The following is a 23001-nucleotide window of genomic DNA, read 5'->3' as shown; positions in this document are numbered from 1 at the left end:
CTTTGTAGAGAGTCCATGAGGTCAGAACTCTTATTCATGATAATGTGTATTATTTGTTTTTTCCTTTATATTTACTTTTTTTTTTTTTTTTTTTTTTGAGATAGAGTCTTGCTCTGTCACCAGGCTGGAGTGCAGTGGCACCATCTTGGCTCACTGCAAATAGGCTAGTTTTCTATTCCAAAAATACCTTTTTTTGTTTGTTTGTTTCTAAATTAAAAATTATAATGCTTATAGACAAACTCAAGCACTGTAAAAATATACACAAATGTAAGTCTTCAGGAATCCTCAGCCCCTTCCAGAAAACCATTAACAACAGTTTGACAGTTCTTCATATCTAATGTATATATTAACATATTTTTTTAAAGTTAGATCATGTATTTATGATTTTATAAATGTGTTGAACATTTGTTTCCAATCTTCAGTATTAAAAATACTGTGATGCCTGTGATTTAAAAAAAAAAATCTTGTTTTTTTGTATATGCTTCTTTTTGATTTCTAAGATTCTGATAGAACAGTAATTTTGTTTAAAGCCTGAGCAAAAATGTATGCATTATAGAAATATTCAATAGAGTAAAAATCTATTATATTCCTCTTTTATTAAATGTTTATGGGCTAATTATACCTGGTAAATTATGCTATAAATTGAATTTCTATACCTCTAAAAGACATGTCCTTTAGTTTGAGTATTGAGAAAATTATTTTATGATGAACATGAACTTAGCCATACGGGGCATGGAATTGGGGTGAGCACCTAGGGAAAGGCCACTGAGATTTCTTCTTGCCATATGCCTGCTCAGTTGTATTTTTGCAGAATTGCTTAAGAAGTACTCCTTATATTCAGTTGTCATTTTTCTTTTTTCATTTTAGGTAACACTGTATAACACTGATCAGGATGGTAGTGATAGCCCACGCAGTAGCCTTAACAACAGTCTCTCAGACCAGAGTTTGGCATCTGTTAATTTGAACAGTGTTGGAAGTGTGCATAGTTATACACCGGTAAGTCTTGATGAAGTTAACATGTTAACAGTTATTCATTTAGTACTTAAAACTAAACCAAACATAATTGAAATGCAAATTTAAAAATGAAGGTATGTTTTTCTCACTAATAAGTTTATTAACTTTAGATAAAACTTATTTAGAGGAGATTGTAACTTGTTAGTGTTTTAATTTGGTACCATATTCGATTTTTAAAAAATGGTTGTGCAGTGTTAACAGATTTTGGTCTACTTTATTCTGTCTGTTCTGTGTCCAAGAGAAAAGCCATTGGAACAGGAAAAAAATTGCACTTTAGTCTAGTAGAGCAATAGTTGGTGATATTCTATACTTCTTAGAAAAAGAGCTTAGAAGATGTGTGTGTCGACATGGTTTCCAGCTGTAGATCTGAGAAGGGAATTCTGTAAACCCCAGAGGTCAGGGTGGCCTGGTACTCAATTTTTAACTACTCATGTATTTTCAGTTTGGATCCAGGGGGCAAAAAGCCATGCTATAAAGGGACCTGTGTATGAGTACTCTTGCTTCTATACTAATTTGTTACCTATTACAAGAACATGACTCTTAGGGTATCTGTTATTCTTTTCAAACTACCTGGCAACTGTCTTCCTCAGTGAGCAGATAATAGAGCCCAAGAGCTACACACCACATTGTTTGTCAGTGTAAACTTGATCTTACCAGATCACTCCCTGTTGTTCCAGGATGAGTAAATAGGAAAAAACTTACACAGGACAAAGATATAAAGGGAGAGACCCGAAAGAAAATAACAGAAGGGAAAGAAAAACATAGCAGAATTAAAATTCACATTGAATGTAGGAAAAAAGAAAGTTGCCTCTGCAAAATTATTATTGCCTGGTGGAAAAAAGTATTATCCCACAATGGAGAAGAAAGAAAATGGAATAAAAATTATGTAAAAGAAGACAATAAATGTGGAGAACTGAGAATTGTAGTTGTCCCTGCAGAAGAAAAAGTTGTTATAGAAGCGATTTTCAGAAGAAATAGAGATTTAAAGGGATACTGAGTTCTAGAAGAAATTAATGGGGGAAAAACGTATACAGTCAGCCCTTCATATTTGTAGGTTCCACATCCACAGATTTAACCAAACTTTGGATTGAAAATATTTGAACAACAAAATACAATTAAAAACAAAAAAAAAGTACAGCAATAAAAAATATATGCTGGAATGAGTTGGCTCATACCTGTAATCCCAGTACTTTGGGAGGCTGAGGCAAGAGGATTGCTTGAGACCAGGAGTTTGATATCAGCCTGGCCAACATAGTGAGACCCCGTCTTTAAAAAGCGAAATAGCCAGACACTGTGGCATGCACCTTAGGAGGCTGAGAAGGGAGGATCACTTGAACCCAGGAGTAATCATGTCACTGCACTCCGGCCTGGGCGATAGAATGAGACTGTATTTCTTTCTTTTTTTTTTTTAAAGGAAAAAAATGTAGTTTAATAACTTTGCATTGTATTAGGTATTAATCATCTAGAGATGATTTAAAGTATATGGGAGGATAGGTTATATGCAAATATTATAACATTTTGTATAAGGGACTTGAGCATGTGCAGATTTTGTATTCTAGTGGGTTGGGGTTCCTTTACCCAATCCCTCGCAGATACTAAAGGACTGCTGTATCTAGATACATTATGGCAAATTTTAAAATTTCATAAGTGGTTACCCGTATAAATACTCTGACAGAATAAGTAAGTTATATATAAAGAAACACAAATCAGACCTCCACCTCTCTTTTTCTCTCTCTTTTTAGACACAGGGTCTTGGCTAAGTGGGCCAAACTGGTCTCGGACTCCTGGCTTAAGCAATCCTCCTGCCCTGTTGGCTTCCCAAAGTGCTAGGATTACAAGCATGAGCCACCATGCCTGGCCTCAGGCTTCTCTTTGATACTACTAAATGCCAGAAGATAATGGAGCATTGTATGCAGAGTTTTGAGAGAATGAGTTTGGAATAACAAATATTATGCCCAAATTTTAATTCATGTGTGAAGGCAAGAGAAAGACTTTCTTTGATATGCAGAGATTAGAAAGTATCCTGCCCTTGTTTTCATGTATCTTTCCTGAAAAAAATTATTTACCCGTGATCAAGATTAATTAAATAATAATGACAAAGTCAAGTTATAAAACAATAGTTGGAACATTGAAGCAAACTCAGCAAAGATATAATGATTTTAAGTTGCTTTTTGAAGTAATATAAGTGTAAAAAATCTTGACCAAAAGAACGCAAAGAACACTGTCCAGTATCACAAAGCATTATAAAAGGACAAATTTAAAAAGCATGTATAGAACTAGATGACAGAAGTAAGAACTAACATGTTTGTTTTGCCAATAAATGTAACAGGGTTAAACTGCCCTGTTTAAAGCGAGACTTTGTAGACTGCTTTTTTTGTTGTTTTTGAGATGGAGTCTCGCTCTGTTGGCCAGGCTGGAGTGCAATGGCGCTATCTCAGCTCACAACAATCTCTGCCTCCCGGGTTCAGGCGATTCTCTTGCCTCAGCCTCTCAAGTTGCTGGGATTACAGGCGTGAGCCACCACACCTAGCTACTTTTTGTATTTTTAGTTGAGACAGGGTTTCACCATGTTGGCCAGGCTGGTCTCGAACTTCTGACTTCAGGTGATATGCCCACCTTGGCCTCTTAAAGTGCTGGAATTATAGGCGTTGAGCCACCATGCCCATCCCTGCTGTTTTCTTTCAACAATAAAGTGTCAAATGGTCGAGAAGTCCCTAAGCAACAGTGCAGTGGCAGCTGCCGATTGGGTTTATCACACCTATATAGTTTGATCCTGTAAGGCCACAATGAGCCCACATGGATTGAGGTAGTTTTATTACTTATACGGACAGTATAAACCAGGTTAGCATGGTGTCAGCGCCCTACATCCCACATGACAGTACTAGATGACAGACTACTCGAGTAGTAGCTCACTCTGTAATAGAGGAACAAATTCCATAGTGCAGCTAAGCAGTTTTGTAACCTGCAGCTGTACCCTAAGGGAGTAAGGCAGAAAGTCCCATGCCTCACTCAGCCAGGAAGGTAGATGAGAACCTGTTTCTTGGCAACCTCTTGCAAAATAGAAAAGTGGATGAGTAACTGCCCCATGGCCATCTCCTGCAAGACATGAGGGCAGATGAGAATTTTAATAAATAAAACCACTTGTTCCAGGATAATCACAGGGTGTTCCACCAAGGCTTAGGTCATCCTGCCATGGAGCCTTGCCTACATTGTTTGTGTGGAGATGTGTAAGGACACTAGGGTGCCAGCGGCGGAGCCATTTTCTTATGTAAAAATCCATATTTTTCCATGTTATTGCAGACTCCTTATGAGCATTATTTTTAATGGCTACGTAAGTTTCTAGTCAGTGTTCGTACATTAATTTTTCAAAACACTAAACAAATGGTAGTTTACCACCTTTTCATATAGTACGTAGTCTTTAAGAAATACAAATGATTATCTTTTATTGATTTTATTTCTAGTTTTCCTGCTTTTAAAGATAAGTTTTCCCTGGAGATGAAGAGTTAGGCATATTTAAGCTCCTTGTTGCTTTGGGCAGAGCCATACATCTGACTCATAGTACTCACAGTATTTGGGTTTGTATACTAAAAAATAATTGAATAAATGAAAGAAATGTTAGTAGTTTTATAGTTTTAGTGGAGTTTGAGATAAAATAGCTTCTGTGGAAATCACGATTGAAGATTTTACAGAAAGCCTAGAAGGATTCTAGGCCTAACTCATCACTTACTTGTATGATCTAAGGCAAGTTATTTAACTTTGAATTCTTTTCCTTCTGTGAAATATGGAGGTTGGGTTAGACTTCTACAGTTCTTCAAGATTCAGTTTAACTGTTTTGCTTTCTGTCCATTATGTTTTAACAGAGGATGGGAAAGCCTGAGACAGAAGAGTTATTTTCTTTGAATTCCAGTGTTGGCACTGTTTTCAGTTATATATTTTATATAACAAGCCAATTGTAATTAGTAGAGAGGCTGAATTAGTTGTGTTTTCTTTTAATGTTAGGTGACAAGCCATCCAGAATCGGTCTCTCAATCATTAACTCCTCAGCAGCAACCACAGTACAACCTTCCAGAAAGAGACAAGCAACTACTTTTCTCAGAATATAATTTTGAAGATCTTAGTGCCTCATTTCGGAGCCTTTATAAGTCAGTTTTTGAGCAGTCACTTAGTCAACAAGGTGAGTTTTCTTAAAACCTTTTTTATGACAAAGTTTTATTGGAAAAAGGTTTTTAAATTATTTCACATGACAGCTGTTATACTCTTAATCTTAAAATATTATCATCACAATAAGAATTGGATAATTATATTTTGCCCTTTGTGCCTTTAGTATGTTCTGTTTATATCATGGCACAAAAATGGCAGATAAATTTTATGTTGCATGCCTACTTACTTGTTTACTAGTGTCATCCAGGAGCACTGTGTTAAAGAATTCTGACACTGCATCTATACCATATGGGAAACACCACTATAATTAATTAGTGATATCTGGCATATGAAGTGTTTGAGTGGTGAATGTTGCACCACAAGAATAGACGTGCCTTGCTTTTGATCTGACTGGTATTAGCAAAAAGATAACTATCGGAATGTGGTAGCACCAAATTTGTGATTTTGAGTGTGGCACTTAAAAGTGAATACATCAGCTACTAGTAAACTTTGGGTCATTGTTTTACACAATATACATAAGTCAGATTTTAATATTAAAAGTGACTTTAGTTGAGAACACACTATTATATCTCAACCAAATGCTAGATTCTTGCTCTAATGTGTTCTCGTCCCATTAACTGCTGGTTTAATTTTAATCAGAGGGTAAAAATGTCACATCTTTTCCCCAAAGATGACTAGTCAGAAATTGTTGGGAACTCTACTGTTGAAGCATTTCCTAATTACTTGTTTGTTTGGCACATTAACTATTTATACCCCATGTTTTATTCCTTCCTGCTGCTGTGTCAAAAATACCTTAGAATGGGTAATTTATAAACAACAGAAATGTATTTCTCACAGTTTGGGAGGTTGGGAAGTTCAGGATCAAGGAACCAACAGATTTGGTGTCTGGCAAGGGCTTGTTCATCGTAAATGGTGCCTTTTGGCAGTATTCTCACATGGAGCTGAGCACTGTGTCCTCATGTGGCAGACAACATGGAAGGGCAAAAAGTAGCTAGTTCTCTCCATCCCTTTTGCAAGGCCCAATCCCTCATTACCTCCTCAAGGTCCCACTTCTTAATACCATCACCTGGGGGTTTAAGTTTCAACATGTGAATTTTGGAGGGACACATACATTGAAACTGTAGCACCCCAACCCAGAAAGTTTATATGTTCACAGCAGTGAACAAAAAGAAACAGAAATCCTTGTCTTTATACTGTTTGCATGTTAATACTTACTTTCAGTTAATGTTAATATTATATACTGTTACTTATATTGATGAATACTGATCATGTGTATGTGAAATGGCTTTTTCTGGTTAGCATTTGAATTTAAAGTAAGATTCATATGTTTTCTCAACTTTTAAGTTTTTTATCTATAAAAGTATAAAAAGAACTAATAGAAGAGTTTGCTAAGCAAATCCAGCCTTGGTATTCATAATAGAAAAATAAGGGCTTTGAAATAACAATGACAATTTCTGAAACCCATAATTCCATTCCATCACACTATTTAAAAAAAAAAAAAAAAAAAAAAAAAAAGCATCGATGGGAATTCTGGGTTCTAGTCCAGGTTCTGCCATTAAGTCAACTGAGTTAACTTTCTCATCTCTGGACTTCAGTGTCCCCATTTGTACAATAAAGAGGATTGGATTAGATCAGTGATTTTCAGATTGTTTTCTTCAGAGGCTTTGGCTTTTGTAAAGATCTTTGGGACTGCCAGAGGAGAAATGTGCGGATGCAGAGGTAGACCTAGTAAGCTTCCTTCCCCAGCTTCAAAGAAACAATTTTAGTATACTTATCAGTTTTATATATTGGGCTTCTGGAGAGATATTTTGCTTTCTTTTATTTAAAAATAATTTGAGATTGAAAATGTTGATACAGATCAGACCTTGGTTCCCTTGTAAAATGCTAGGATTTTATTGAAAATTGATAAATTACTGCTTTCTTTGATCTTACGGTAATAACCCTACAGATTCCTTATATGTGACTATTTTCTAGGGCCAAGGCAAGAACTTTTATTAACTCTTCTGCCTGTAAAACTTGGTAGCTTTTAAGATTATCTTGCAGTGTACTCAAATACAGTTTTACTACTAATTACAAATATGAGAATAATTTTATCTTTTTAAAACTTGGTTATTTTATTGATTGATATTATCTTGTTTTGTTTTTTTTTTTTCATTCAATAAAATTATTTTTATGTTTGGTTCAGCATAACATTGCATGGGCCACCCTTTGGGATTTGAAATTAGTCTAGTTACATAGAACCAAATGTTGCAGTAAGATTATCTAACTACTTGCAGACCAAACAAAAATTATCCTTAACATTAAGCACTTTTGGCTTAATCATCATCATGGCAGCTAACATTTATAGAGCTCATCCTGCAGCTTATACCTTCACTATGTAGAAAGTAAAAAGTTCCTCTTCAAAAGTTTCCTTTCTTGTTAAAGAATAAATCATAAGTGTTAGAAATAATAGTTTCTTTTAAAAACTAACTTCCTTTAAGCCTCCTTACTTTATGCTAATAACTCTTTGTTGGGCCCTATCCTATGTAGCTGTTAAACATGCTCACAGGCGCCTAGTACATTCTATGTCCTTGTACCTTAACCAAGATGTTTGTGCTGGACGTGCTCACAGGCACATTCCAGCTCGCAGCCTATGCCCCTTCCCTAATTTGGCATAAACAACGTCCTCTTTTCCTTTGTCTTTCCATTACTTTTACCTATTTGGAAAAGTTTTAAACTGTTAGCCAATTGGGTTTTAGTTTAGATTGTGCGATCTTCTATCAAAGCCTTGGTCTTTATGCCTACAGAGAACCATCCTGAGTGTGACCCCAACACCTTTCCCACTTTTCCCCTAACATTTACTTACCTTTCAAGACTCAATTCAGGCACTGTCTTTAAAACAAAGGCTTTTCTATATTTTGAGCCTCCTCCTAGCTGAACAGACAAGGAGCAGTTTTCATAATCCTCTGTATACTTTAGTTTTAGTACTTATATTGTTGGTCATAATCTTGTCTTTCTCTTCCGCTCAAGGGTGGGGAATTATATTTCTACTCAATAACCACAGAGCCTAGTTTGTAGTGGATGTTGCATTAGCACTTGTTAAATTGAACCAGTGTAGCACCCTGGCATCATATGCTTTTGTTACATTAATAATTTTACAAACGTTTGTCATAAAATACAGCTGAAATCCGACCATAAACAATCTTGCTCTCTCTGACTGTTTTTAGGTTTGATGAACATCCCTTCTGAATCTTCCCAGCAGTCCCACACTTCATGTTCCTATCAGCACTCTCCCAGCAGTACAGTGAGCACTCACCCACACAGCAACCAAAGCAGCCTGTCCAACAGTCATGGCAGTGGCCTCAATACCACAGGCAGTAATTCGGTTGCACAGGTCTCACTATCTCACCCCCAGATGCACACACAGCCATCTCCACATCCTCCCCATCGACCTCATGGTTTACCACAGCATCCGCAGCGTTCCCCGCACCCAGCACCACACCCACAGCAACACAGCCAGCTCCAGTCTCCTCACCCCCAGCATCCCTCTCCACATCAACACATACAGCACCATCCGAACCATCAGCATCAGACGTTAACACATCAGGCACCCCCACCCCCACAACAGGTATCCTGTAATTCTGGTAAGTTTTTGTCTCCTGGCTTGTGTTTGGCTAACTGTGAATTAGGATCTGTCCTTTGTTATTTGGAGCTCATGTAGTATTTGCTACCAAAACCTCTTTTCATCTGTTTCCTTTTGTGTTTCCTTGCTATAATCCTATAGTTGTAACTCATTTAATTCATAGACTGACCTGGCGATTTTCTTGATTAAAATTTATTGTGGCAACATAGGCAAACCCAGCAACCCTTGCAGGTTTTGATTTTAACTGTTGTTTGTAATTTAGATACATTATCTTACATTATCCTCCCAAATCAAGTATAGATGACTACATTTTATATATAGGAAAATGCAACTAAAAGAATTTTAAGTAATTTGCTTAAGATCATACTGTGGTAAGTGGTAGAACTGGGGTTTATATTCTGACATGTCTGACTTCAAAGCTTGTAACACCAGTTATTCTAAAAGAACTAAAATTAGCAGACATTTACTAAGTGGGTAGGGTTTGCTCACCCACTCTTTGCAGAGTTTGCTTTATTTTTATTTGCCAAGTCAGTATTTATTAAAGGAGCCTCCTCTTCCTCTTACCCACAGCAACAAATTAGTCATGGCAAGTGCCCTGGTTCCTGGTTATAATTTCATTTCAGTTAACCTTTTTCCTACCCTGACCTTTTGACTACCTGAGTTGCGTTTACCTCAAGAGATCAGGATTCTAGTACTGCTTTGGCTGTTGTATTACTAAGTGACTTAAATCATATAATTCCTTTGAACTTTGGTTTCCTTATCCGTGAAGTTCTTCTTGAACTAAAGGATCTGAGTCTGGTAGACTTGCATGTTCGTGGCTCATTTGGGTATTAGTTTAATCCCCTCCCACCCCGCAACAAATTTCTTCCTAAATTATGACTTGCTTCATGGCAGGGTCATGTTGTCTCTAGTTGATTGTTTATTTTAAAAATCCATAATTGGCAGAATTTTGTAATCAAGTAGCCAGTAGTTGATATAGCCAAGAGATGCCTTGATGTAGCAAAAGCAAACCAACCAACCCTTTTTGTTGGTCTTTATCTTCATCCATGCAGGGGTCATCCTAGAAATAGAGTGGCTTGACAGCAGTCACTGAATGGAGAATTTTCTTCCTCTATTCAGCACTGCTGTCTCATTGAGGGTAACTCTTGCTACATGGCCTCTGACTAATGACTGGTTTGCTGACATACAGATTATGGAGTCTTAAACTCTTCTGATGTCATACCAGAGGTTACCATTTCTGACTAGAAATGCCGTGACGTGGATTCATCAGCATTTCTTACAGAGATCTCACTCCTCTTCCTTCACTAACTTGGCAGGGGGACTGTGTTAAATTTTTTTCTCCTAAGATTGCCTTGGAAGAAGCATTTACTCTTACTATATGATCTGATCCACCTGCCTTAAGTCATTGCATTAAATTGTACTGTGTATTGCCTCTAAATGAGAACCTGCCTCTCTAAGTTCTTTTAAGGTCATAGCAAGACAGGAAAATGAACTTTATATAGGGGAAAATACAGATTTGCATGACATTTCCCACCTGTTCATGTAATGTAAAGAGCAGTATCAAGTTTGATATTACTAGGTGATGTGGCAGTTTGGAAGCTGCCAGACTGGAGGTTAGAAGACCTGGGTTCAAGTCTTAGATTCATCATGATAACCTTGCTAAGTTATGTCACCTCTCTTGTTCAGTTTCTTTTATTTGTAAAATGGAGAGAAATAATACCTTTCTGCCTATCTCACAGAGCAGATTGCTCAACACATGATAATAATGAGTACAAATCCCCTTGTAAGACTGGACAAGAATCAGCCAATTTCAGGAATAGGGCCAGCTCATCGTTTTCCCTTACCACACTTCACCCTTTCACCATCTAGGAATTAGACTGTTGTCAATATTACTTTTATAGGTGTTTCAAATGATTGGTATGCGACACTTGATATGCTAAAAGAAAGCTGTCGAATTGCCAGCAGTGTTAATTGGTCAGATGTAGACCTTTCACAGTTTCAAGGTGAGTGTTGGTTCTTTTTGACATATAACCAAATACACATGATCCTGTTTCTCTGCTAGATTATAACTTTCTTTGTAGTAGAAATAAACATCTTATATAGCATTTCTTTTGCAGTTGGTAAAATTCATAATGATTTTGGCCAGTTGATATAGCAGAGGGTCACAGACAAGTTCTGAAAGAAATTTGGCCACATTTAAAATAATTGGGCTTTGAATAACTTAAAAAGATCATTCTTCATTGCGTGGGCAAATCACTGCCATAAAATGGAGTGAGTGGAAATTTTGAGGGCTGAAAAAAATTGTATCTTGCTATTTTCCTTGCAATGTTTGTTGCATAACTGTGCTAACATATTTTTAATGCTTTCCTCATAGGTCTGATGGAGAGTATGAGACAGGCAGATCTCAAGAACTGGTCTTTAGATCAAGTTCAGTTTGCCGATCTCTGTTCTTCTCTTAATCAGTTCTTTACACAAACTGGCCTTATTCATTCACAGAGTAATGTTCAGCAAAATGTTTGTCATGGTGCCATGCATCCAACAAAACCTTCCCAACACATTGGAACAGGTATGGGATTAGTTATCTTCTTGATTTTTCTCATTTTCTCATTCATACGAAATGTAGTAACTGTCTTAACCAACTTGGTTTGCTGCTAATGGTGACAGTGATCTGTTTACAAATTTTTATTTATAAGAAATGAATGAAAGCAAATAATTTATATGTAGAGTATATCTTAGAAAAATTGAGGTAAAGAGACTGTATGTTCTTCTGTTGTGATTTATATGATTGCTTTATTATTTACAGTTAACTGTTGTCATTAACCTTTTACTAAGTTATCAAACAATAATTAAATTATATTGGAGATAACATGTTTTTATATGACATAATTATGAGATTATATTAATTTAAATTTGTACAGATCTGCAATGGAAATCGGCGTGTCTTGTCTATCTCCTAAGAATGTTAAAATGCAAGAATTCAAAGTGTTTGAAGAGTGGACGTAATGGAAAATAGTCTCACTGATGTTTTACTTTAGACCCAAAATCTTTCCTATGTATTTTTAAAATCTCGCTTTCTTCCTTTATTCTTTATCCTTGCAGCCATGTCTTCTACTCTGATTGCACTGCCCACATTTTTCTATAGGAATTTCATATCCAAGTTACTTCTTTCTTCATTTTAATTCCTTACCTTGTCTTATCAAGTTTATTTCTTTTCTGTGTGTTATATTGACTTTACATTTTATGCCAACAAGCTCTCTCTTCTCTGTCCTGAGTGGCTTCCTTTAACCATTATTCTATCTTATTTCACATCTGTCATCCACCCATGGTTTGAGTTTATTCAACTCAAGCTTATCAATCTATGTCTTTCTTTTCATGAAATCTTTATTTCTTTATCCTTTGATGTAGTGGAAATCTATTATCTTTTCTTCTTCCATCTTGAATAGCTTTTCCTAAGCTATTTTGAATTGCTTATCCTGCCTGAAACTTTCAGTCACTCTTTGATTCTGGTGACCTATTCATTCAGTGAATTATATCCACACAAGGGCCTCATTCAGTCCCGTGACTGATTTCTCTCTGTGCCAGAGAGAATTTAGTTTTTGATAACTTTTTAGCTTCTTTGTTTCTCTCTCCTTTTGTTAGTTCTTTTTGGTATCTTTCTGATATATATTCATTTTTAAGCATCAAGATCTCTGTAATTCAGGTATCCTCACTTATGTGCCCTTCTTCCATTTCATTTTTTAAAATATTTTCTTGCAGATGGACAGCATGTCTTTTTTGTTTCTCTCATGGGTTCTAAGCCCATACTTTGTCCCTTTCAGGATATATCACTTTCAGTTTTTCAACTTGCTTTAAGTTCTTAGACCAGGTGTACCACTTCCCTCTGTTTTTTATCCCTTTTTTCTCCTTTCCTCTTTTCTTTCTATATTCATCCAAAATTGTTGCTTCTAAGTGCTGTCATGATGTTCACTTCTTTGCTAACTCCACCTCTAATCATTTTAGTCAGCCTCAAAAAGTACTAAGTGAAATTAAATAGCTTATATATGTATCACTAGTCTTGTGTGTTTGGAGGTAAGTACCTATGTTGCTCATAGATTGTTGCCTCAGGCAGGACAAGTAGAAGAAGTTGTGGGTCAGTCTTAGAAGAAGGCAGCCTTGGCCAGGTGTGGTGGCTCATGCCTGCAACCCCAGCCCTTTGGGAGGCTGAGGCAGGCTGATCACCTGAAGTCAAGAGTTTGAGACCAGCCTGGCCAACATGGTGAAACCCTGTCTCTACTAAAAATACAAAAATTAACTGGGCGTGGTGGCACGTACCTGTAATCCCAGCCACCTGGGAGGCGGAGGTTGCGGTGAGCTGAGATCATGCCACTGCACTCCAGCCTGGGCAACAGAGGGAGGCTTCGTCTCCAAAGAAGAAGAAGAAGAAGGCAATCTCAAAAGCCAGTATACATGTTAGCCAGTAGCTCCCACATTGTTGAATTTCAGTTTTGTGCCCTAAGTCTGTAAGAAAGGTCTATGTGTACCTTTTGGTCTTGGAACTTGGTAGTTTTGTCATGGAAAAAACACTGTTTATCTACTGCTGTCCTCTGTCAGAGAGTACCCAGGCACTCCTGGATTCTCTCTAGACTGAGATCCTGAGTTATTTTCCTAAAGCCCTTTGTTCCTAGACTTCTGTAGTCATCTCTTCTTGAGCCTTGACCTTAGTTATTTGTTCTGGTGTTCTGTGATTCTGTTAATTTTTTCTGTCATCTCTTTTGTCAGGGCCCTCCTCCTCTCTAGGGTCCCAGTGACACCTTTGTGATTCTCAGTGCTACCCTAGTCACAGCCTGTCAAAGGTAGAAAAACTATAGTTTTTCTTCAGTGTTTATTCAGTTCTTTCTACTCTCACTCCCCTTTTGTATCTTCCTTCTGACTCATGACTGCCAAGCTGTGTTGGCCTCTGACAAGTTGTTCTCTCATCAGTTATGGTGCTCCAAGTATTCATCACTTCATGCCTGCTGATGTCTGTTCACAAATATTCAGATTTTTTTTACATGTCCAGCCTGCTTCCTCTTGTTTTAAGTGTGTCTTTCTGTCATTCCTTTTTTCTCTTCCTTACATCCCTGTATATCACATCCATTCAGATCTTTCACTTCCCTCATCTCTACACCCCAATAATTCTTTGTCATAATTTCTTAGAAGTATAGTCAAGAGGAGACTTTCAGAGGGCTACTGATTTTATCCCTTTATTTAACAGATAAGGACATTTTGATCCAGGGGGAGAAAGTGACTTGCCCAAAGTTGTAAAATTCATTTAGGTGTAGGTCTTGAGTCCCAGAATATAGTCTCTCCATTTCCTTAAACCTTTCCTGTTATTCCTGTTTTCAGGGACCCTCTTTTGGTGAACACCTCCTTGAGCTTCCTATAGACTCCAGAAATTAGTGGTGTAGTATGCTAGTGTGGAAGGGAGAAGGGGAGAAGGATGTTATAGAACACAGTCTATGACATCTTTTCCTAAATCTTTTTACCTGTGGTTATAATTTGTTTATATCTTCTGGCTGTACTACTGTAATTTGATGCTTTGCTTAAAGGTCATTAAATATAGGTAGGGATGCAGTCATTGAGTACATACTAGACACCTTTTCTGTGTCTAACTGTGTATTGGGCACTGAGAATAAAGACCCCTGTAGTAGCTTTTGTCTCAAAGAGTTCACAACCTAATGGTTGAGACAGGTCCATCAAGAAATACAATATGTTAGGGAGGCCTCTTAGGGAGGCCGAGGCAGGTGGATCATGAGGTCGGGAGATAGAGACCATCCTGGCTAACATGGTGAAACTCCGTCTCTTCTAAAAAAATATTTAAAAAATTAGCCAGGCATGGTGGTGGGTTCCTGTAGTCCCAGCTACTTGGGAGGCTGAGGCAGGAGAATGGCGTGAACCCGGGAGGCAGAGCTTGCAGTGAGCCAAGATTGCGCCACCACATTCCAGCCTGGGCGGCAGAACGAGACTCTGTCTCAAAAAAAAAAAAAAAAAAAGAAATATAGTATGTTGAGGGCTACACTTCTCCATAGGGTATAAGTGCAGTAAGAATTCAGAGAAAGGGGTACATACTTCTCTTGGAAAGATGAAAATTTTCCTAGAAGACAACACATTTAAGCTGGACTTTGTAGGTTAAGTGGGATTTTGCAAGACAGGTCAGATCATGTCATGTCTGTTTTCTGCTCAGAACCCTCCATCTTTCTCAGTAAAGACCAATGTTGTTACTATGGCCTATATGGCCTACACAATCTGATCACCCGTTATTTCTGATCTTGTCTCCTGCCTTCTCCCCTCCACCCCTGTGCTCCAACACTACTGGTCTCCCTGGTGTTCTTTGAACAGACTAGGTAGCACGCTCTACCTAACCAGGGCCTTTGTACTTGCTCTTCCCTCTTGTTCAGAGTGGTCTTCCCTAAGATAGACACATGACTCATTTTCTCATCTTGTTCTCTTTTTTTCCTCAAAAAAACACCTGCTCAGGGGATGCCTTCCTTGGTCGTCCAGCTTGGTGCAGTCTTTAGAAAGTGCACTAGCCGTGCATGTGAAGACCAATCAGCATTTGGAGACAGGATTCCGCCCCGCGTCACTTGCACCAGTATTAGAGCTATAGTTTAGTATAACGTTTCTCCTCTTTTTTCTTTCTAAATCATCAGTATGGTCAGTCAATCGAAGAGCTCAGTTCTGACTATAAACTTCACTGATGAAAGGCATGTTATCATGGGAGGCAGGGACGGGGGTCAGAAGTGTGGGATTCTGGCCCTGGTTCTCTCTCATTTCCTCTGTTCCTGTTTCCCTATCTACATGGACAGAGGTAAGGTCAGAGTAGATTATCTCTGAGGCCATCTCAAGCCTGGATAGTCTGGCTTTCCACTGGAGGGTACAGACTTGTGAGCAGCCAAATACAGAATGCCTTACCTTAATAGAAGTGGAAGATTTTTTCCACTCTTTTTAGTTTCCTCTGGGAAAATGATTATCGTTTTTTAGCTTCATTACAACATTACTAGAATTCAAGTGTAATTTACATGAAATACTAAATAACCTTAGGGAAGTAGCCTTTCCAGAATTCCAGATGTTCCTTACAATGTGAACCACTTTTATAATCATTCCTCATGAGTTATTGGGGGAGGGGTCATATTTGTTCTCTCTCTCTTTTGTATTATGATGTAACGTAGTTGACATTTTGGAGGTGTTAACACTTGATGTCTCCTGTTAATGAAAAATATATTAAGAAACTTCTGAAATAAAATTTGAATGAGATCCATGGTCCCCATCCTCACACTACAGAATAATACTCCCCTTCCCCCTCCCCTCCCCTCCCCTCCTCTCCCCTCTCCCCTCCCCTCACACTCCCCTCTCTTTTGACAGAGACTCACTCTGTTATCCAGGCTGGAGTGTAGTAGCACTATCTCGGCTCACTATAACCTCCATCTCCCAGGTTCAAGCGACTCTCCTCCCTCAGCCTCCCGAGTAGCTGGGACTACAGGTGCATGCCACCACGCCCAGCTAATTCTTTGTATTTTTAGTAGAGACAGGGTTTTGCCATGTTGGCCAGTCTGATGTCGAACTCCTGACCTCAGGTGATCTGCCCACCTCTGCCTCCCAAAGTGCTGGGATTACAAGCCTGAGCCACCATGCCCTGCTCAGAATAATACGTTTTTAATCATTGCTTGATGTAGCTGTTTTACTATGTGCAGATCTTTACTGTTACCTTGTGCTTCCCAGGCACAAGGGCACACATGGTTAGGCCTGCTTCAAGGGTGAGAACATCAGGGAAATGGCGAATAGGTGGTGATGTAGAAAGAGTCCATGAGTGGCTGGGTGCTGTGGCTCATGCCTGTAATCCCAGCACTTTGGGAGGCCGAGACAGGTGGATCACTTGAGGTCAGGAGTTCAAGATCAGCCTGGCCAACATGGTGAAACCCCATCTCTACTGAAAATACAAAAATTAGCCAGGCATGGTAGTACATGCCTGTAATCCCAGCTACTTGGGAGGCTGAGGCAGGAGAATCGCTTGAACCCGGGAGGCAGAAGCAGCAGTGAGCTGAGATTACGCCACTGCACTCCAGCCTGGGTGACAGAGTGAGACCCTGTCTCAAAAAAAAGAGTCTATGAGTTAGGAGATCTGAATTCTAGTCCTAGCATTGTCAAACTAACGTGTCTTTGGGCAAGTCAAGTTAGCCTTTCTGAGTTTCAATTGCCTCATCTGTAAAATGGGTATAACAATCCCTGTTTTGCCCTCCTTTGGGGCTTAGTGGGAGGGTCAGATGAAGTAATGGATACAAAAATACTTTTGAATTGTAATGAGGTATGTGACAGCAGCAATAATAGACATAACTTGCCTACCAGTCTACAGTTAGTGGCAGTGCCAGCATTAGTTCCAGTGTGTTCACACCCAGCCTGGCACCCTGTTCAAAAGACCAAGACCACAGTTACAGCATCTGAAAAGAGTAGTATTTTCTTCCTCTTTTTTCCTCACTTTACCTGCTTAGTTTACTTTCAGGGTAACAATTCTGTTAAGATTTTAGTACTCCATTTGTTTTATTTATGGTAACATATTTTCCCTCTTTCTGTTTTTAATCTGATTAGGAAATTTGTACATAGATTCTAGGCAAAATCTCCCTCCTTCAGTGATGCCACCCCCTGGTTATCCTCATATCCCACAGGCACTCAGCACTCCAGGAACAACGATGGCAGGTAATGTGTGTGTGTGTTGGTGGGGGGGGGGTGTGGGTGTGTGATTTATTACCCAGAGTTTAATACTGAGAAGCGTTAGCTTTCCCGGTGGTGAATGAGGCGGCTTCAAGGAGAGAACCCCCTGTTAAGAGGGGCTAGGGGACAATGTCTGGACAGCCACTTGGCACTAGTGCTAACGAAGGGATTCAAGCATCAGTTGGTGTTTGGACGGTAGGACCTGAAGCCCTTTTTAGCCCAAGATGCAATGATTCTACTTACTCTAGTTATTTATTGTCTTGCCTCTCTAAGAAGTCCTGGGGTCACAGTTGAGGGTGTTTGACAGGACTTTAGCAGGTTTTAGGAACCTACTTTATTAGCTCCTGTAGATTCTGCTTCATTCATTCCAAGGGAGTTCCCACAGCTGTAGTTTCCAGGGAAGTACCTCTTAGAGAAGGTAAATTTTAGGAGTTAACTGGTTCATAAACTTTTCCCGCTGGGTTCTTGAATGCAGGATACGTTTCATTTAGCCAGGGGAATACGGCACATTGTTAGAACTGGAAAGTGTCTTAAGGATCCCTTAGGATAATGGAGGCTCCGAAGGAGAAATGCCTTGCCTAGGCCACCCAGTTTAGTGAGTGGCCAAACCAAGACTCAAGCCCCAGTGTCTGGATTCAGAGTCCATTGTTTTTCTCAGCATGCCACACAATTCTTTACTTAGGCTCTTTGAGGAAAAGACATAAAGGTAATGGGGTTGAGGGTGGAATTAAAACCTTGAAGAACTGTGTGGTAGACAGCAGTGAGGAAGGAGTTGGGACCAAGCGATATGTCCTTTGCTGAAGGGGGAAGGAATGTTACTGTTGTGAGTGCTTACTAGTAAATTGTAAGTGGTACCATAAGGTGGATAAGCCTCTGGAGCCAGAGCGCTTGGTGTTTAAATCTTCATGCTTTGCCGCTTAATGGCTGTGTGATGTTAGGCAAGCTACCTAACCCTCCTACCTCAGCTTCCCTGTTTGTACAAGGGGCTAATAACACTACCTAGGTCCTTGAGTTGTTAGGATTAAATGAGAATTGTGTAAATTAGTGCCTGACCCACATTAAGGAACTTACAGGTTTTTTTTTCAATGAAGGCATTTCGCCTATATTGTGATATACTGAAAACCTTAGCATTAAATAATTGTACAAGAAAATATTTCAGGGCATATGAGAAAAATGAGTAGCAGACTACTTGAAATTTCGTAATCAGAGTACTAGAAAAATAATCCAGTAAAACTTCCACAACAGTTAAAAGGATATGTATAATTTGTAATAAAAGAAAGAATTCTACAAGTAAATATCAACCTCTACTTTTAAAAAGCAGCTGGTTTAGAAGGGGGTCTGTCAAGATACAGTAACAGCACATGGCCAAACTGGTGCAAGAAGAGCATGGGAAGGTGGGCATTCTGTACTCAACTGTGGTTCCTCCTGGCTTCCTGTGTTCCCTTGTTGATGTTCTCTGTGTTCACTTGGTGTTACTTGGTGGCACAGAAATTAGCTTGCTGGGGAAAATTCAGTATGACATCATTGGTGCACTGCTATCATTATCCTGTTTACCATTCTCATGGGAGCCAATTCATGTTACTGAAACAACGTATTGGAGCAAAACAGACTAAGAGCATTGGCTACATTGGCACTTTTCTTGTGTCTTCCTTACTGCAGCCTGGTATAACAGAAGGAGTGTGGGTCAAGTGAACTGACCTCAGATCCTATCTTTGCCCCCTGTGGTTGTGTGACTTTGGGTAATTTACTCATCCTCTTAAACCGATACTATCCTCTTACCTATAAAATGAGGATCATAAGAGCCACTTTTTGAAGGCTTATGGTTGGATTAGTGAGAGAATGTGTACCTGGCATATAGGAAGTACACAGTAAGGGTTAGTTTATTTCTTTCTTCTCTACCCAAGTCGCTGCTAATATTGCCTCTTTCCTTACAGGCCATCACAGAGCCATGAACCAGCAGCACATGATGCCTTCCCAAGCCTTCCAGATGCGGCGCTCCCTGCCTCCAGATGACATCCAGGATGACTTTGATTGGGATTCAATTGTGTAGGGCTTGTTTCTGCGAGACACCAGACCCTAACGTTACCTTTCTGTGCAGTGAAGGGAAAGGTTTGAGAGAATCCAGTTGAGAAAACAAACTTGCTAATCACTTTACCAATGTTATCAAAATTACTTTTGAAGACAATCAGAAGGATTTTAGCTGGATAACTTACTGCTTTTATCTGACCTGAACAAGTACTACATGTTTGTCTCCCTGCCAGCTGCCCTATGTAGCTCCTAACTGTTGTGTGATTTGGACGGCTTTTTGTGTATTTGTGTCAGTTTGATGTTAACCACAAGTGCCAGACTGATTTTTCAGACGGAGCCTATTTTGCTGCAAGCAGTTTATATAAAGATACATATGTGTAAATATATGTACAAAAATTACTGAAAGGCTTCAGTTTTTTCTAATTGGATTATTATGTCTTGAAAGGAAAGTTATTGTCAGTTTTTATTCCTTGTTAGGCTATTTTCTGCAGGATGCTTTTAACTGATGTAGGAAACTGAAAGGAAATAGACTTTTTCCAAAGCCAGTTCCCCTATTTAATCTTTTTTAGAAATGTGGGTAATCTAAGTCAAGGAACCCAGGATTTGACACTCTCCAACAATCCATAGGGGCATGTTGCTCCTGAGCAGCATGAAGAACTGACCAAATTGGTTTTGATGCTTGGGGGATCATAGAGTATTTATGTCTGCTTTTCTAAATATGTGTTATAACAGCTCTAAAATTTGTTGTTTGGTAAGAAGTTGGGCATCGCTTGGCTCTTTAAACACATCAGTGCTTCCACATTCATCTATGTATTTATTATTCAGAAGTGTTATTTTAATATTTATTGCTACCTTCTGTGAATGCTCAGCTCCTGTTGGGTTCATTAAGGAAAAATGTGTCTGAAAGCACAGAATTACTTTTTTTTTTTTTTTTTTTTTGAGGTGGAGTCTCACCCTGTTGCCCAGGCTGGAGTGCAGTGGCGCGATCTCAGCTCACTGCAACCTCCGCCTCCTGGGTTCAAGCGATTCTCCTGCCTCAGCCTCCTGAGTAGCTGGGAGTACAGGTGCACACCGCCATGCCTAGCTAATTTTTTGTATTTTAGTAGAAACGGGGTTTCACCATGTTGCCCGGGCTGGTCGCAAACTCCTGAGCGCAGGCAGTCCGCCTGCCTCAGCATCCCAGAGTGCTGGGATTACAGGCGTGAGCCACTGCGCCCAGCCCAGAATTACTTTTCTTGATAAGAATTTACAGACAAGACACTCAGAGAGACATTGTGTCATTCTCTGTCATCACTCCTTTTACCATGTGAATAGATTTCTCTCTCTTGGCATTCTTGCTAATTCAGATTTAGTTAAATCGGATTTTTCTGGAATTTGAATCAGATTCCATTTGGGCAACAATAGCAGGGCAGTGTTTCTAAAGCAGGTTTCCCCACTCATCTTCTAGGTTGTCTTGAAAGGAGGATAGAGCCACTTAAAATTTTATTTGCTTCAGTGTTTAATGTAGATATTATGTGGCCTGCTGTTTCTGTTGTCCTGTATGTCTGTGTATGCATGACATTTGGTCCCTTTCTTTGAAATGCAGCCCACCTCTTAATGGTTTTTTTAGTGGTGGTGGTTTGTTTTGTTTCATGTCATATCACAGTTTGCATGGACTGATTATCTTAGTTTTATGATAAAACTAGAAGAAATGAGGGGTTTTTCTTTTGGTTTTTTTTTTTTTTTTTTTTTTTTGATGAATAGATTTTGAATTGATTCTTTAGACCAAAAAAAAAGTGTCAATTGTAAAGGGGAAAAATACTCCATCAAGTCAAAGAGTAGTAACTGCTCACTGGTTGCTTTTTAGCATCTCTGGTCTTAGCAGCCATGCTAAATCACTTTAATTAGCCTTAGTGATTCTATGGTTGAGTAATCTCTACTTGAACTAAACAAACATCTTTTGTTTCTGTGTGTGTGTGCTGTGTGTGAGAGTGTGCCTGTGCCTGTGCGTGTGTGTGTGTGTGTGTGTGTTAATGAAGTGTTGCCTTGAATGAATCACTGGGAAGCCAGCCATGGTAAGGGCTGGTGAGGTTGGGGAGAAAGGAAGAGCTTTATGTTTCTCTGTTGTTTGGACCCTACTTGGCATGAAAAAGGAAGCTCAGTTCCAGCCCCTTGGATCAACGAAAATCAGAGGATTCTGGAAAGGCAGCCAACTTGCCCCTCTTAGAAGGATCAGAGGCAAGATGAGATGGCAGCCTGCAGAGTAAATGCTTGAAAAAAAAGGGGGTGATTTTCAATGGTTTGCTTAAGTCACTGTTTTCTAGACACCAAAATAGCTGTTTTGAAACTGTTTTAATTGCTTGGGTAGCAATGTGCACTTTAAACAATTTGGATATTGGAATGCAGTATCATACTGAGTGATTTGAGTAGAACCACTGATGATGATTTTATAAATTGTGTGAAGCGAATTTCCCATTTGGCAATCATTTACTGATTTGCAGTGATCAATATTTTTATGAGAATTTAAACTTACCAAGAATGGCCATGGAGGCAAAGCCTTCACCCAGACCCATCCCACTCTCCTGTGATCCAGGTGGTCCAGGAGCCCAGGACAGGCGCTTTCTGTGGGCCCTGGCCACAGACAGGGTTACCTGGTGAGGTGCAGAGAGTCCCTCTAGTGGCCATTTCGCATGGTAGTTGCTAATGCAGAACAAGTTCTGTCTTGGGCTTAAATTGACTGAAGACTTTAGGGGGAAAGAACATTAAATGCATGTAAACAAATGGGGGTACTCTGTCCAGGAGAATAATCCGACTGGCATTTGTGGCAGTTTTTGAAATGTAAATGTATTCATGTGTGTTCTTGTAAATACATGTCTCTCAGATGTCCTTTGAAGTGGGAGGGAATCAATCCGGGGATAATTTCAAATGGAATAGAGTATTTTGATATTGTTCATTCAGAGGGTGATGTGTACATATCTATATTGTATATATGTGATGAAAATGCATTGGCTTTTTGTGCAGATACAACCTGCTCTCTGTACTGCTGTTGGACAGTGTTTTAATGTTTCTACAGTTTTGCTATTGCACGATTTCATATTTTGCCTCTATGATGAACGGCAACCATTCTTTGTAACTGTTTAGTGCTGTAAAGAAATATTCCAAGTGTCATTAGGATTGTTGCTGCCAGAACTGATATGCATGAATGGCACTTAAAATAAATATATTATGTTAACTCTATTTACAACACTGATTGGTCTCCGTCATTTGCTGTAATTGAAGAAGTGAAAATGGAGCTAGTCCAGGTGCAGAAACCCCACAGCCAGGACCCCAGAGTCCTTGGGGTCACTGAGATTGTATCCCTTGCATTACTACCTGAGAACAGTAATTGCTGCCATTTAGTGAGCATCTCATTAGCTCCATGAACTTGGGGAAGTCACCGGATTTCCCTGGGCCTCATTTTCCTTATTTGCAGT

General features: G+C 39.1%; 1 protein-coding gene across 7 annotated transcripts in view; it reads left to right on the top strand.

The window, feature by feature from the left end:
• Window positions 1–22765, top strand: part of FOXJ3 (forkhead box J3) — a 150725-nt gene extending 127960 nt beyond the window's left edge. For 4 of the 7 annotated variants that reach the window (XM_021940131.2, XM_009206204.4, XM_009206198.4 and 1 more), the window contains 7 exons: window positions 868–996; window positions 5014–5188; window positions 8382–8798; window positions 10699–10800; window positions 11172–11363; window positions 17399–17506; window positions 19456–19726. In XM_021940131.2, coding sequence (XP_021795823.1) covers window positions 868–996; window positions 5014–5188; window positions 8382–8798; window positions 10699–10800; window positions 11172–11363; window positions 17399–17506; window positions 19456–19571 — 1239 coding nt within the window. In that variant the 3' untranslated portion in view covers window positions 19572–19726. Of the gene's footprint in view, window positions 1–867; window positions 997–5013; window positions 5189–8381; window positions 8799–10698; window positions 10801–11171; window positions 11364–11715; window positions 13051–17398; window positions 17507–19455 lie in introns of those variants that run through there. The other 3 variants (XM_009206189.3, XM_009206194.4, XM_031667579.1) reach the window with 3 other exon arrangements.
• Window positions 22766–23001: the final 236 nt, after the last annotated feature.

This window comes from Papio anubis, chromosome 1, assembly GCF_008728515.1.
Source record: "Papio anubis isolate 15944 chromosome 1, Panubis1.0, whole genome shotgun sequence".
Classification (NCBI taxonomy): domain Eukaryota; kingdom Metazoa; phylum Chordata; class Mammalia; order Primates; family Cercopithecidae; genus Papio; species Papio anubis.
The sequence above is the reverse complement of the archived record's forward strand: the minus strand, read 5'-3'. Positions and strand labels throughout refer to the sequence as shown.